Source organism: Triticum aestivum, chromosome 4D, assembly GCF_018294505.1.
Source record: "Triticum aestivum cultivar Chinese Spring chromosome 4D, IWGSC CS RefSeq v2.1, whole genome shotgun sequence".
Lineage (NCBI taxonomy): Eukaryota > Viridiplantae > Streptophyta > Magnoliopsida > Poales > Poaceae > Triticum > Triticum aestivum.
In genome coordinates this window covers 426,851,762-426,862,693 of record NC_057805.1, presented here as the reverse complement: position 1 = coordinate 426,862,693, position 10,932 = coordinate 426,851,762, and the positions used below count along the sequence as shown (strand labels likewise).

Genomic DNA, 10,932 nt, shown 5'->3' with positions numbered 1-10,932 from the left:
GTAGCCGAAGAGCCCGGCTCCCCTTAGCTGCGGCGTGATCTGGGTTCGCCACATGACATAGTTCGTCCGGGAGAGCTTCTCCGTGATCTGACCACTTAGGTTCGACTGGACGGCACTGGAGGAAGACATGGCTAGCACTAATGGAGATAAAAAAGCTAGGGTTTAGGAAGAGGAGTCTCTGCTTACCATGTGCGTTAGGCGAAAGCGTCTTACCTCAACGAGAGGGGACGCGCTGCATGTTTATAGTATAGGCAGGGGCACACCTCCCTGGATAGCGCATACAGTTGGAGATTACAACTTGAGGGCGAAGAAAGATAGAGATAAAAGTATATGGTTACATAGTTGAGTTATCCCATCTAACTATCTAACCATGCCGCACAAGTTTATATCCTCTCCTAGGCTGTCACGCTACACAAGTTTAACACTCTGAACACAACCTTACAATTACACATCTCTGATTCTCTGAACATGTGCGCAATGACACATAGAATTCAGGAAACCAGGCCAACACTAATGGGCGATCCGGCGATCAAGGTGCCAAGGATCAACTTCTACTTGATGGATCAACACTAACGGGCTCATGATTGTTGATGGCTCATCCAAGCACAATTTTATCAAGAGAGTTTATGCTAGCATTTACATAGATGGCTTATCCAAGCACAGTCACATCTAGCAGAGAGTTTCATTGCACTTTTTGCGCTGCGTTCCACACGGCCAGTGGAATTTTGAGTAGATTCTTCTGGGGCATGGCCGGTGGGATGAACTTGATCCTTGGTGCCCTCTTTACCGGAAACGGCAGAGGGTCGACCTTCGCAGCGGCGGCGGCGGCGTAACGAGGAGCATCGAACCATGGCTGCTTCAGCGCCGCGGCTGCCGTCAGTCGCTTCTCGGGGTTGCATGTGAGGAGCCCTTGCAACACCTGAAATCCTTCCTCGGATAGCTTGTCTTCAGGGAAAGAACACCGCAGCCGGCTGTACTTGCACCCCGCCGGCAGCCGTCGCAGCGCCTCCGCGGTGAGCGGCAGCGAGGTGAAGCCTGGCCACGTCCTCTCGTCCGGCATCCCGAGCACACATAAGATGCTCCACAGCTGCCTTATGTCATTCTTCGTCTTGTCTTCGTCGTCATCTTCGAGGTAGCCCTTGAACATCGTCTTGCCGGTGAGCAGTTCGGCAAAGACGCAGCCGATGGACCACGTGTCCACTTGCGCGTCGTAGTCCTTCTTGCCAAGGATCATCTCGGGCGCCATGTAGGACGTCGTGCCGGCCCGGTTGTACGGGGGCCAGTCGGACATGGACATGGCCAGCCCGAGGTCGCAAATCTTGACGAGCTCCCCGTTTTTCCCGACGAGGATGTTGCCAGGCTTGATGTCGCGGTGGACGAGGTGGCGCTCGTGCGCGTGCATCTTTTCGGCGCCGGTCAGGAGCTTCCACATGAAGTCGCGCACCGTGGATTCTGGGAGCGGCGGGTCGCTGCGCCTGTCCCACAATAAAGAGTGGAGGCTCGACGCCTCGACGTACTCCATGACGAGGCCGGCGGTGTCGCCGGTGGCCGGATCGCACACCAGGCCCTCGAAGCCGACGACGTAAGGGTTTCCGTTGCAGGCCTCGAGGAATCGTGCCTCCCGCTCAAGATCTTCGACGTCGGGGGAGGAGAGGAACTTGACGGCCACGTTCTTTTTGGTGACGCGGTGGCGCATCCTGAGGACGACGCCGAAGCCGCCTTTGCCTAGGCGGGCCACCTTCTCGTAGTCGTCGGTGGTCCCGATGGAGGCGCGGCTCCTCTTGCAGCACGTCGGCGATTGTTGATGTTGAGCCGCTGCGTGGCCGTGGCCGGCGTCGAGGACGGCAGCAGGTCGCTTGCGGGCAGCCATGGCGCTGGACGAACGAACTGCCTTGGTTGGTGGAGAGGGCGGCGGCAGAGTTTGCGATTTGGATGATTGAGAAGGGGGAGGGAGGAACTTCCGTATGGATCCATGCTCTGCGTTGGCAATTTGTTTCGACAGGTTGCCTCGCCGACTCGCCATGGAATTCAGTTCAGTCCGAGTTACGGTGGCTGACAGCTTCTTTGCCTTGCTGCCTGCGTTTTCCGCCCGATGGCGGATATTCACGTTTCGTTCATTTCGGACTCGAATTCAGGTTCTTCGTTTCCGATTCGGTTTCAATATATGCTGAGCTCGCGAGAAAAGCATATCTACCATGCACGGGATCTCCCGTGCATGCGTTGGCCATTGATTTTGTTGGAGATTCACATTCATGCATGCATATTTTATTAGTATTGCTCAGTCCAGCAGCAAGTATTTCATCAATTGGTCATACCAATCAGTCACTCACACTAAAACTAGTTGCTGATAGTTGCATAATGTTTTACCATGTTTCATAATATTTTTTAGTTTCGTAATCTTTTTTTTGGTTATATTTTCATAATGTGTCACCATGTTTGAAGACTCAATTTTTAAATCTTATCTAAATACATTCAAGATTTTTTTTTGTTTCAAAGACCTTGTCACATTATTGATTTTTTTGTATGGAATTAATGAATTTCGATGAAACAAGTTGGAAACCTGATGATTTAGTCGTCAAAAAAGTAATTTCAAAATATATACTCAACATTGGTCTTGTTTTGAAGATCTTGCCGCAAAAAACACATTTGTGTAAATAGAAAGTAAAACAAAGTTTTATTTCAAAATACAGTAGACATCTAAGTATTTGTCTGAATGAAACTTAGTGACTAGAGACACTATATATATATGATATCTATGGGCCCACAAAACAAGAATAAAAAACATGCATACATGCACGAGAGGTCCCATGCATGGTAGAAAATCCTCTCTCGCTCGCCCCTTCCCGCGTCCAACCAAGTCGTCGATCGAACCGAGCGCCATGGCCGTCTGCAACTGCAAGAGGCCTGCTGCCGTCCTCGACTCGATCACACCAGCCACGCTACGACGAGCCAAGGATCAGAAGCGAACGGCTGCCGCAAGAGGAGGCGCGTCCGGATGGATCGGCGCGGCACCGAGGACTACGAGGAGACGCGCGGTATCGGCAAGGGCGGCTCCGGCATCGTCGTCAAGGTGTGCCACCGCGCCACCGGCAAGACCGTCGCGATCAAGTTCCTCTGTTGCACCGAGGACCCCGCCGACGCCACTAGGGAGCTCCGGCGCGAGGCCAGCTGACAGGACTGTCACGGCTGAGTACACGGTCGTATCAAACCAGGCACGAGAGGCTGACGATGAAGGCCCACAAGACAAGGAGAAGGTTGGAGGCGAACCGCTGACTGGTGGACCAGATGACGAGCGTGCTGGGCACGACAGCGTGTGAGAGGTGTGTTTGTGTGTGTGTGTGTTATAAGCAAGTCGCGGACCCGAGTAGGGGCATCAAGTTTATTGTAATCAACAGAACTAAGGAGAAGATGTCCTTCTCGCTTATCGGCATCCTTCTTTCCCCTTCTGCCCACCTACCTTCTTCTTCTCCCTTGGGATCTAGATCAGGCCTTTGACAAGTAGTACCAGAGGTCAGCAACCCTGGAGACAGCCTACCCCCGGCCGTGGTACTCCAGCAAGCAAGCCCAGAAGACGGCGGCGGTGGAGGAACAACTAGCGGCGCTACTTCAGTCCGTCAACGAAGGGCGTGCCGCCAACGATGCCAAGTTGGAGGCGATCCAGCAGTCCCTCAGGCTATGACGACTGGCGGTCACAAATCTTCAACAGCAACTCAACGAGCTCCGATCCCAAGTCGGCAAGATCGCCCTCCACCTCGCTCGCCGATCCAGACGCGATTGTGGCGTATACATCCATGGGGCGACCGACGGCGACTCCACCCAGTGCCTGCGTTGACCACCACAGGTCAGTTGGCCACGACAGGATCCAAGATTCCCGGGGCCAGGTACACGGGGTGGTCACCACCCTGGAACCGCCTCCAGTCAAGGGTGTGTTCCCTTCTTCCCTTGATTCCGCCTCATCTAAGGATTTAGTTCTGACTGCCGAACCCACATCGTCCCGTGGCGCACCGCACGGTCACTGGGTGTTGCCGAAGTTGGATTTTCCCCAATTTGATGGAGATAATCCACAGTTTTGGAAGACCCGATGTGAGAAGTATTTTGATGTCTATGGAGTTCATCCTGATCTATGGGTTCGCGTTGCCACGCTGCATTTCACAGGGAATGCTGCGCGTTGGCTGCAGTTACATGAATTAGGCACTAGATCATTCACTTGGGATAAGTTGTGTGAGGCTCTTACTAGTAAATTTGGGCGCAACCAATACCAGGCGCAGCACAGGCAGTCTGCAGTTCTTTGTCAAACTGGATCGGTAGCGGAGTATATGATCCAATTCGAAGAGTTAATGCATCAATTACTTGCTCATAATGCAGGATTTGATCAAGTGTACTTCACCACTAAATTTTAAGATGGGTTGCGTGCTGAAATTCGTGCTGGTGTAGTGTTACATCGTCCGCAAGAATTGGATACCGCTTTTCTTTGGCTCTGTTGCAGGAGGAAATCTTCGAGGCACCGGCCGGCCTACCACAACGTAAGCCATGGGATCATGCTATTCCCCTGCTCGAAGGCACAAAACCAGTGAATATCCGACCGTATCGCTACACTCCTGAGCAGAAGAATGAGATAGAGGCACAAGTCAAAGAAATGCTACGAAAGGGGCTCATCACTACCAGCACCGGTCCCTTCTCTTCCCAGTCCTGCTAGTCAGGAAGAAGGATGTCGGTGTCAAAACCGGCGGATCTCGGGTAGGGGGTCCCGAACTGTGCGTCTAAGGCGGATGGTAACAGGAGGCGGGGGACACGATGTTTACCCAGGTTCGGGCCCTCTCGATGGAGGTAATACCCTACTTCCTGCTTGATTGATCTTGATGATGTGAGTATTACAAGAGTTGATCTACCACGAGATCATAGAGGCTAAACCCTAGAAGCTAGCCTATGGTATGATTGTTGTTGTCCTACAGACTAAACCCTCCGGTTTATATAGACACCGGAGGGGGCTAGGGTTACACAGAGTCGGTTACAAGGTAGGAGATCTACATATCCGTATTGCCAAGCTTGCCTTCCAAGCCAAGGAGAGTCCCATCCGGACACGGGACGGAGTCTTCAATCTTGTATCTTCATAGTCCAACAGTCCGGCCAAAGGATATAGTCCGGCTGTCCGAGGACCCCCTAATCCAGGACTCCCTCAGTAGCCCCTGAACCAGGCTTCAATGACGATGAGTCCGGCGTGCAGATTGTCTTCGGCATTGCAAGGCGGGTTCCTCCTCCGAATATTCCATAGAAGATTTTGAACACAAGGATAGTGTCCGGCTCTGCAAAACAAATTCCACATACCACCGTAGAGAGAATAATATTTCTACAAATCTAATCTGCTGACACATTCCGCAGCATGACACCACACCATGGCCCGGTCATTATTCGATCCGTTTTTCTCAACCAACCACTGCACATATTGTGAGGCGGTTTTCTTGGCACGTCTTGTCGAAGCAGAGATCGTGTCCCCTTATCACGGGATTCTCATCAATACGGGTGTGGGTAACCCCACCGCACCATCAATTACGGCGCTTGGGGAATAAGCAAGTTTACCAGGCAGGTGGGGAGGCGCATAGTTCCTTCCGCCCTTATAAAGAGACAAGGATTCATCTTTTTCACCCACGCCCTCTTCCTCCTTGCTCATCCATTCTTGCGCACTTGAGCTCCAGCACCCAAGTTCGCATTTTCTCCCCAAACCACTCCAAGCATGTCCGGAGCGGGAGGCAAGTGGGTGGTCTCCTCCGTTACAGAGGAGGACATCACAAAGCTACGAGGAGCCGGATACCTGGCCGCGGATATCGCGCACCGGCTACCAGATGCGGGGCAGATCGTCCCTACTCCAGAACCCCATGAGAGGGTGGTATTTCTTACCCACTTCGTCCACGGACTGGGATTTCCCCTCCACCGTTTGTCCGCGGGCTCATGTTCTACTACGGGCTGGACTTTCACGATCTGGCCCCCAATTTCATCCTCAACATCTCGGCGTTTATCGTCGTGTGCGAGGCCTTCCTCCGCATCAAGCCCCACTTCGGCCTGTGGCTGAAGACCTTCAACGTTAAACCGAAGGTGGTGGTCGGCCAGCAAGCGGAGTGCGGAGGCGCCATGGTGGGCAAAATGCCCAACGTCACCTGGCTCGAAGGCTCCTATGTGGAGACCGTAAAGGGGTGGCAATCGGGGTGGTTCTACATCACCGAGCCGCGCGACACCAACTGGGTGGTGGCCCCCGAATTTCGATCCGGAATCCCCATGCGGCTCACCTCCTGGAAAGAGAAGGGCCTATCCTGGGGTTCCTCGGTAGAGCTGACCGGACTCCAGACCTGCGTAAAAAACATGATGAGCAAGAAAATCAAGCTCGTCAACGTGGTCCAAGTCATGCTCTTCCGCCGGATCCTCCCGTGTCAAAGACGGGCATTCAATTTGTGGGAGTTCGACCCGGCCGAGCACCAGACCCTGTGAGAGCTCTTTGACACAACGCACAAGGACGTCTGGAAGGTGCTGTTCAAGGGCGCCGAGGTACCTCCCTCCCTTACCGAGGACCGCGGACTCAGCGCAAAGCGTCCTGCCAATCCGGTAAGTCTTTTATATCTCATAAGATGTTCTTTTCCTCAGTATAACCACACGCGGGATCTAAGCCTCCACGCCATTTAACAGGACTAGGTAGCGACAGCGGAGGAGATCGATTGTCTAGCCCCCTGCCCGAAGATCCAGCGGATGCTCTCCTAATGGAGATGCTGGTTCCGGCGCCTTATGAGGTGCCGGAGAAGAAGGCCAAGGGGACCAGGAAGGGTCTCCGGCGCAAGGTTATATCGGACTCATTGTGCGAAAACACCGAGGCGCACTCCTCCCACGGAAACGAGGAGGAGGAAGAGGAAAGTTCTCCCCCCCAGCCGGGGGGACAGGAAAAGGAAGGCCGCCCCATCAGGGGAGGCCGAAGGGTCCAAGAAGGGAAGGACCCTCCTCCCGGACTGCTCCATGACGGCCGCTTTCAGCAACGAGGAGTGGTTACCCAGGGACAAGCCCCTGGCAAAGTCGTGAGTATCCGGATACCATAATTATTCTTGGTACGTCTTATTGTACTGTTTCTTATCACGCCGCGCATGATTATGCAGTCCGTCCCGAGCCCATATCGACGTATCTTCGTCGGATGATTCTTTGGGCCCGTCAGATATGAACAACGATTCACGCCCGACCGCCTCCTCCCCCCGCCCTACGGACGACGCCGAGGTGTTGTCTCAAAGGGAACTGAACCAAGGGGAGACAGTTCCGGAGGCGCCCCAAGGCGACATTCCAGGTGCTAGGCGCACGAGGGGCAAGACTCCCCTGGGCCCTAATTGTAACGCCCCGGATCCGATGCGCCACATGTCTTACGTTTATTCGCCGTTGCCATGTCATTTGCTTGCGTGTTGCTTTTTGCCATGTCATCATCTGCATTGCATCATCATGTTTTTCAAAACTTGCATCCGGTCCTTTTCCCCGTTGTCTGTTTCGCGATCCGACACTCTCACCGCACCCGTTGCATCCCTCTGTTTTCTTTTCGTGAGCGGGAGAAAAACCTTCTCGGAATGGGTCGGTATTTGCCGAGTGGCCTTGGTATAGCACCGACAGACCGCCCGTCAAATTTTGTTCCATTTGGAGGTCGTTTGATGCCCCAATGGTTAACCGCGTACCCCTAAAACCCCCTTCTCTTTGCAGCCCAGCACCTCTTCACACAGCCCACCTAGCCCATCCTAACCCCCTCCATGCTCTCGGGCGTTCGATCACGATCGTGTGGGCGAAAACCGCACCTTATTTGGACATCCCTACCTCCCTCTACCTATATAAACACCTCCCCTTCCATTTTTTCGCGGACGAAACCCTAGCTTCTTCCTCCTCCCGCCGACGGACACGTCCACCCTCACGCCCGGACATGTCGCCACCGCCTCTGCCCAATCCGGAGCCGCCACCTGTCCGCCGCCGTCGTCCTCGCGGCCGCGGCCCGCCAGGCCCAGGCGCGGCCCACCCAGGCCCGCGCGGCCGCCCGTCCGCCCCGCGCGCCCGCCCGTCCGCCCCGCGCGCCGCCTCCGTGCCCGACCCCGCCGCCGGCCACCTCGCAGCCTGGCGCCGGCGACCCCCGCCGCCCGCTCGCCGCGGCGACCTCGCCCGCCGCCGCCTTGCTCCTTCGCCCCCTCGCCGTTCGCCTCCGCCGCCGCACCTCTCCACCGGCGCCGACCCCGCCTCCGCGTCCGCCGCGCCGGCGCCGCCCCTGGCCGCCCGGTCACCGCCCCGACCTCCCCCGACCGTCGCCGCGCCGCCCCGCCGCCCTCCGGCCTCCTCTCGTCGCCGCCCGTCCCCACTCCGGCCACCGTCGCCCTTCTCCGGCGGAGATCCGGCGAGATCCGCGGCCGCCTCGGGATCTGTTGAGAATGTAGACCTTAGAGTCACCCGCCAGGAGGGGCCGGGTTACTCTTTGGATGGTCATTGCCAGAAGCCCGGAGCTAAGTTTCAAGACGATGGGCCAGAGATGGGCTGAGACCCGGATATGGCTTAGGGCCTGTAGTGACAATCATTATTATGGTAGACTTGTAGTATAAGGCAAGTATGGTTTAGAGTCCGAGCCGGACGTTCTTATGAGCCGGCCGGGACTCTGAGAGCTGCTGGGCGTCAGCCTCCCTATATAAAGGGACGACCCGACAGCGGTTCGAGGGCGACAACAACCTCATCGAGAGCCGGGCATAGCTGTTTAGCTCCCTGGCGATCGTAACCCTAATCAATATCACCTCAAACTGGACGTAGGCTTTTACCTTCACCGTAAGGGGCCGAACCAGTATAACCCCTCGTGTTCCTTGTCCCGGATAACCCCTTCAAGCTTCCTAGTTGCGATGGCTCCATGACTAAGTCCTAGCTTGAGGACATCTGCCGTGACAATTCCACGACAGTTGGCGCCCACCGTGGGGCCACCGCACGGTGGATTTGAGTTCTTGAAGGGCAGCTTCGAAGGGCTCAAGGGATATGCTGTGGGCCGGATGACCAAGAGTCGTCGCGGCAAGCTCTACATCGACGATGCGGACTGGGGCCCCGACGCCGGCTCAATTGAGTACGGGTACCGGGTCCCCTTTGGCGCAATTCATGTTTTCATTGGCAAGATTGGTGAGCCGGGCCCCGAGCCAGATCTCTGCGCCGACCTCATTGAAACGGCTCAGCGCGCACAACCCGCCCGGGCCCGGCCTGCCTTAAGGCGCGCTTTTGTGGGATGCATCCATGGAGGGCCCTCTGATCCATCCGGGTCCGGTGATGAGGCGGCCGCCGGCTCTAACGGCGAGTCGGCCACTGATGAGTCAAACTCGTTGTACCAACTTCAAGATGGCAGGCTCATGGGTTGTTCCGACGGTGACAGTCTTCCGGACCTTGTTGAGCCACCAAGTCAGGTTGGAGTTTTTATGGCTGGTGCGCAGCCTGTTCAGAACCCTGCTGCTGGAGCGGGAAACCCGGTGCCTTCTCCGGCTCAGGTGCTAATGGATCTCACGAACAAGATGACGGCCCTGTTAACCGCCACGGTTGACCCGGCGGATCAAGCTCAGCATGATGCGGAGGTGGCACAACTAAAATTGGATCTGATAAAAGCTAAAGAGGATCTCGCAGCGGAAGGGATCAGGCTGGCTACGGAGCGGGCGACTCTCGACGCCCGGACTCAGCTGATTCAGGCGCAATCCTTCCAACTCACGATGGATCAGAACGCGGCCAACGAGGTCATGAGAAGGAGGCATCAGAAGGCCCAGTCTCGACTCCCGCCGGTTTACGATCCACGCAATCTCTTCAACACGTCGGGTGCAGGGTCTAGTAACCCGCCAGGGGTCATTGCGCCCGGGTCTGGACCCCTTATTCAGCCACGAGTGATGGGGCCTCCTCAGGCGCACCCTGCCCCGCCTCAGTATGTGCCAATACCCCTGGGTCATTATGATAACCCGCTAGAGAACATGGTAGCTGCGGCAGCACGGCTGGCGGCTCTCCCCATTGACGGCGATTCTCCGGCGGCCATCGAAACCCGCCGGGTCAGGGAACTCTTGCAGACGGCACTAGCGCAGCAAGAGGCGTACTCCTATAGCCGCGACAGGATCCACTCGACCCCTCGTCCAGGCCAGAGCCCGAGTTACAGCCGGCACATGGTCTCAGCAACTGGTTCAAGTAATGTACGATGCCATGACCCGCCCCCTGGCCATGGCCCGGCTCATAATGGAGCCTTCTACACAACAGACCAAGCGCGGCAAGAGGCGGAGCAGGCGCCTCAATTGACGGCTTATCAGACCCCCCCGGCTTATCCGACGACGTCCGTTGATGTGGGAATTTCTACCAGGACCGGGGGTGTCCCTTGTTTGGTACCAGCCATCCGTAATGAACGTCTACCTAAGGACTTCAAGGGCCCTAGGAAGGTGCCTAACTATACAGCAGACTTGCAGCCTGGATTGAGAGTTATGAGATGGCTATGGAATTGTTGGAGGTCAGTGAGGCGGCCATGGCCAAATATTTCACCATGATGTTAGATGGAACTGCCCGCACGTGGTTGAAAGGGTTACCGCCGAACTCCATTGGGTCTTGGGCTGAGCTGAAAGCCCGGTTCATTCAAAACTTCAAAGATACCTGCAGGCAATCTATGTCAATCGTGGATTTGACTAACTTTAAGCAGCAGGAGGGTGAGTCCACGACCCATTGGGTTCGCCGGGTCAAGGAGATCATACATTCATCAGATAAGATGGATGCCGGCTCTGCAGTCTTAATGTTGGAACAGAACTGTCGCTTTGTGCCCCTTAAAATGAAGCTCGGGTGGCTCAAGCGCGACTGCACCGATATGGGTACCCTAATGGCGGCTCTTGTCAAATACGCCGATTCCGATGGTACCAAGGATCCCCCTTCAAACGATGAAAGGGCAGGGAA

The 10,932-nt window shown here is 55.7% G+C and overlaps 1 protein-coding gene across 1 annotated transcript; it reads right to left on the bottom strand.

Annotated features, from left to right (window-relative positions):
- Positions 1 to 393: 393 nt before the first annotated feature.
- LOC123100189 (putative cyclin-dependent kinase F-2) lies at positions 394 to 2,053 on the bottom strand. Its single transcript, XM_044522151.1, has one exon. The coding sequence runs from the start codon at positions 2,021 to 2,023 to the stop codon at positions 683 to 685; it is 1,341 nt and encodes a 446-aa protein (XP_044378086.1). The 5' UTR covers positions 2,024 to 2,053; the 3' UTR covers positions 394 to 682.
- Positions 2,054 to 10,932: the final 8,879 nt, after the last annotated feature.

Bases quoted from the DNA above. Each gene is read 5' to 3' on its own strand.
- LOC123100189 (XM_044522151.1), bottom strand. From the start codon at position 2,023: ATGGCGAGTCGGCGAGGCAACCTGTCGAAACAAATTGCCAACGCAGAG.